This window comes from Salvelinus sp. IW2-2015, unplaced genomic scaffold (genome assembly GCF_002910315.2).
Source record: "Salvelinus sp. IW2-2015 unplaced genomic scaffold, ASM291031v2 Un_scaffold3757, whole genome shotgun sequence".
NCBI classification, from domain to species: Eukaryota; Metazoa; Chordata; class Actinopteri; order Salmoniformes; family Salmonidae; genus Salvelinus; species Salvelinus sp. IW2-2015.
The window spans coordinates 51,173-54,539 of NW_019945031.1; the positions used below are offsets into that span (position 1 = coordinate 51,173).

General features: G+C 41.3%; 1 protein-coding gene across 1 annotated transcript in view; it reads right to left on the reverse strand.

Moving 5' to 3' along the window:
• The window catches only part of abca4a (ATP-binding cassette, sub-family A (ABC1), member 4a), a 7,743-nt gene extending 5,354 nt beyond the window's left edge, over positions 1-2,389 (reverse strand). Inside the window, 3 exon segments of the mRNA XM_070441320.1 lie at positions 1,268-1,409; positions 1,669-1,762; positions 2,276-2,389. Of these exon segments, the coding sequence (XP_070297421.1) occupies positions 1,268-1,409; positions 1,669-1,762; positions 2,276-2,341 (302 nt within the window). The 5' untranslated portion in view covers positions 2,342-2,389.
• Between the last annotated feature and the right edge of the window lie 978 nt (positions 2,390-3,367).

The following is a 3,367-nucleotide window of genomic DNA, read 5'->3' on the forward strand; positions in this document are numbered from 1 at the left end:
CTTTGCTAGCCTGGTATACCTGTTTCTACCTATATACTTTTGCTATACCTGTTCTTACCGTATATATTTCTACCTGTACCTGTTCTACCTAGTATACCTGGTTCTACCTTAGCCGTTATATACCTCTCTCTACCTATATACCTGTTCGACCTTTACCGTCTAGTAACGCTTCTACCTATATTACGCTCCCGTATATACCTCTGTCTAGCCTAATATACCTGTTCTACCTAGTATACCTGTTCTACCTCATAACCTGTCCATATAGTCTTCACCTATTATTACCTCGTTCTACTAGTATACGCTGTTTCTACCTATATTACCTGTTCTACCTACTACCTGTTCTACCCTTTATATACCTTTCTACCTACTATAACCTGTTCTACCTACTATTACCTGTCTTTACCTATATACCTGGTTCTACCTACTATACCTGTTCACCATATACCCTTTGTTATTTACCTAGACTTCTATTATACCTGTTCTACACATACTCTACTTTACCTGTTACCCTCTACCTGTACCTTATACCTGTTCTACCAATACCTTATATTCTGGTTCTACCTATCATACCTGTTCTACTATATACTCCTGTTCTACTACGTATACCTGTTCATCTCTCTAGAGGGTGAGGGAGAGAGGGATGAGACTGAGAGACGGTGAAGTAGAGAGGGATGAAACAGAGATGGTGAGGGAGAGAGGGATGAGACAGAAACGTTTACAGGGCTGAATCCCAAAATGAATGACATTTACATGAGTATTCTCGATGAAAGGTGGCTAACGAGGAGCCCACTGTTCCATTTGCCTACTAACGAATTGACACATTCCTCAACCACTCAACCACTTATCGGTTTCTGGGTCACTGAGGAGAGAGGATGGAGAAGAAAGGACAGAGGACGGACTTTTACCCAAACGAGAAAACCCCAGAGAGATCTAGGAAGAGAAAGATGAGATATTGAAGTATAAAGGAGAGAGGGGAAGAGAAGGATAGGAAGAGTAGGATGAGGAAGAGAAGAGAAGGATGAGAAGAGAAGGAAGAGAAGGATGAGAAAGGAGAAAGTTGTAATAAAGGACAGATGAGCTACAAAAGGTAGGGAGCAAGATGTACACTATCCTGGATCTCACATGTAGTTGTTGTAGTTGAAGAGAGGAGAGACGGATGAGAGACTCAGAAGGAAAGTGGGGAAGAGACGAGGGATAGTTGTTGAGCTCACATACGGTGGGTTATGAGGGGTTATAAGGGGTTATAAGAGGTTATAAGGTATCTCACATGCAGTTGTTGTAGTTGGAGACCACCCCAGGGCCCTCTGCCCTGGTAGGGTGTTTGAAGCAGGGGTTGTTGGCGTTACAGAAGATACCCTGGATCCAGGGGATGATACCTGTGGAAGGCATGGCCTTGTTGGGGAAGTGACCTGGAGAGACAGACAGGGAGTGAAAAGTCAAAGCATAACAAATATATGAAGTACTTGACCCCTGAAGAAACGTGAGAAGCAGTCACACCTGGTTCTCACTAAAAACAACCTTTAAAGGCCTTATCAAGAGGATTTCATTCATCCCAATCCTCTATCTTTGCTTCGGTCATTTCTGTGATATAAAACATTTTCAGGTTCCCCCCAGACTCTATAAGATACTAATACATGGTAGAGAGAAATGGTTGTAAGCGAGTCTTACATTCATGCTGTTTGTAAAGAGGGTTGGCTTTCCTCAACCACACCAGACCAATGAACAGAACCACCGGCCACAGAATCTCCACCAGGAAGCGGATCTGAACAGAGATGTGGAAGAGAGAGAATTTACTTATTTACAGTATATGTATTAATATAACTGAATCGTGTAATAACTGTTGTACTAGCTGTTGTAATAGCTGTTATATTAACTTACAACTAAGGAAGCAGAGATATATCAACTGAGGAAGCAGATATATTAACTGAGGAAGCAGATATATCAACTAAGGAAGCAGATATATCAACTGAGGAAACATATATATTAACTGAGGAAGCAGATATATTAACTAAGGAAACAGATATATCAACTGAGGAAGCAGATATATCAACTGAGGAAGCAGATATATCATCTGAGGAAGCAAATATATTACACACTAGGGAGAGTGTTACTGAACTGTTGACTTTTTCTGTACTGTACTGATAGGAACAATAGTTTGATTAAACAACACAGTGTTGATAAAAGCCAAATATATGTAGCCAGTTGATTATACTCATAGGAACAATAGTTTGATTAAACAACACAGTGTTGATAAAAGATAGCGAGTTAGCAGTACCTTCTGTCTCTTGCGTAGGGTCCAGTTCTTCCACAGCAGCAGGCGTATCTGACTTCCTGTATTCATAACTCTGCTTCTCAAGCCCTCAAAGGGTCCTCATATACTGACAAACCTGGGGATGCACAACGTTCAATAGTAAGGTACGTTCACCACTTTAAAATAATCAACACAGTAACTAGCCCTGTCCAGAGAGAGGAAAATAATCAACACAGTAACTAGCCCTGTCCAGAGAGAGGAAAATAATCAACAAGTAAGTAGCCTGTCAGAGCAGAGGAACATAATCACACAGTAACTAGCCCTGCCAGAGAGAGGAAAATAATCACAACAGTAACTAGCCCTGTCACAGAGAGGGAAAATAATCAACACAGTAACTATCAACACAGTAACGTATAGCCTGTCCAGAGAGCGAAAATAAATCAACACGTAACTAGCCGTCCAGAGAGGAAATATCAAACAACAGATAACTAGCCCTGTCCAGAGAGGAGGATAATAATAATCACACAGTAACTAGCCTGTCCAGAGAGAGGAAATAATCAACAAGTACTATCAACAGCAGTCCTACCTGTCCAGAGAGGAAAATTATCAACACAGTAACTGCCCTGTCCGAGAGAGAAAATAATCAACAGAGTAACTAGCTGTCCAGAGAGAGGAAGCATATCAATCATCAGTAACTAGCCCGCCAGAAGAGGAAAAAATCAACACAGTAACTAGCTCTGTCCAGCGAGGGAAAATAATCAACACAGTCACTTCAACACAGTAACGTCCTGTCCAGAGAGAGAAAATAATCAACACAGGTAACACAGCCCTGCCAGAGAGAGGAAAATAATCAACAGAGTAACTAGCCCTGTCCACAGAGAGAACATAATCACCACAGTAACTAGCCCTGCCAGAGAGGAAAATAATCAACACATAACTAGCCTGTCAGAGAGAGAAAATAATCAACACAGTAACTAATCAACACAGTAACTAGCCCTGTCCAAGAGAGGAAAATATCAACACAGTACAACAAGTAACTGAGCCCTGTCCAGAGAGAAAACTAATCAACACAGCAAAATCAACACAGTTAACTAGCCTGTCCAGAGAGCGACAATA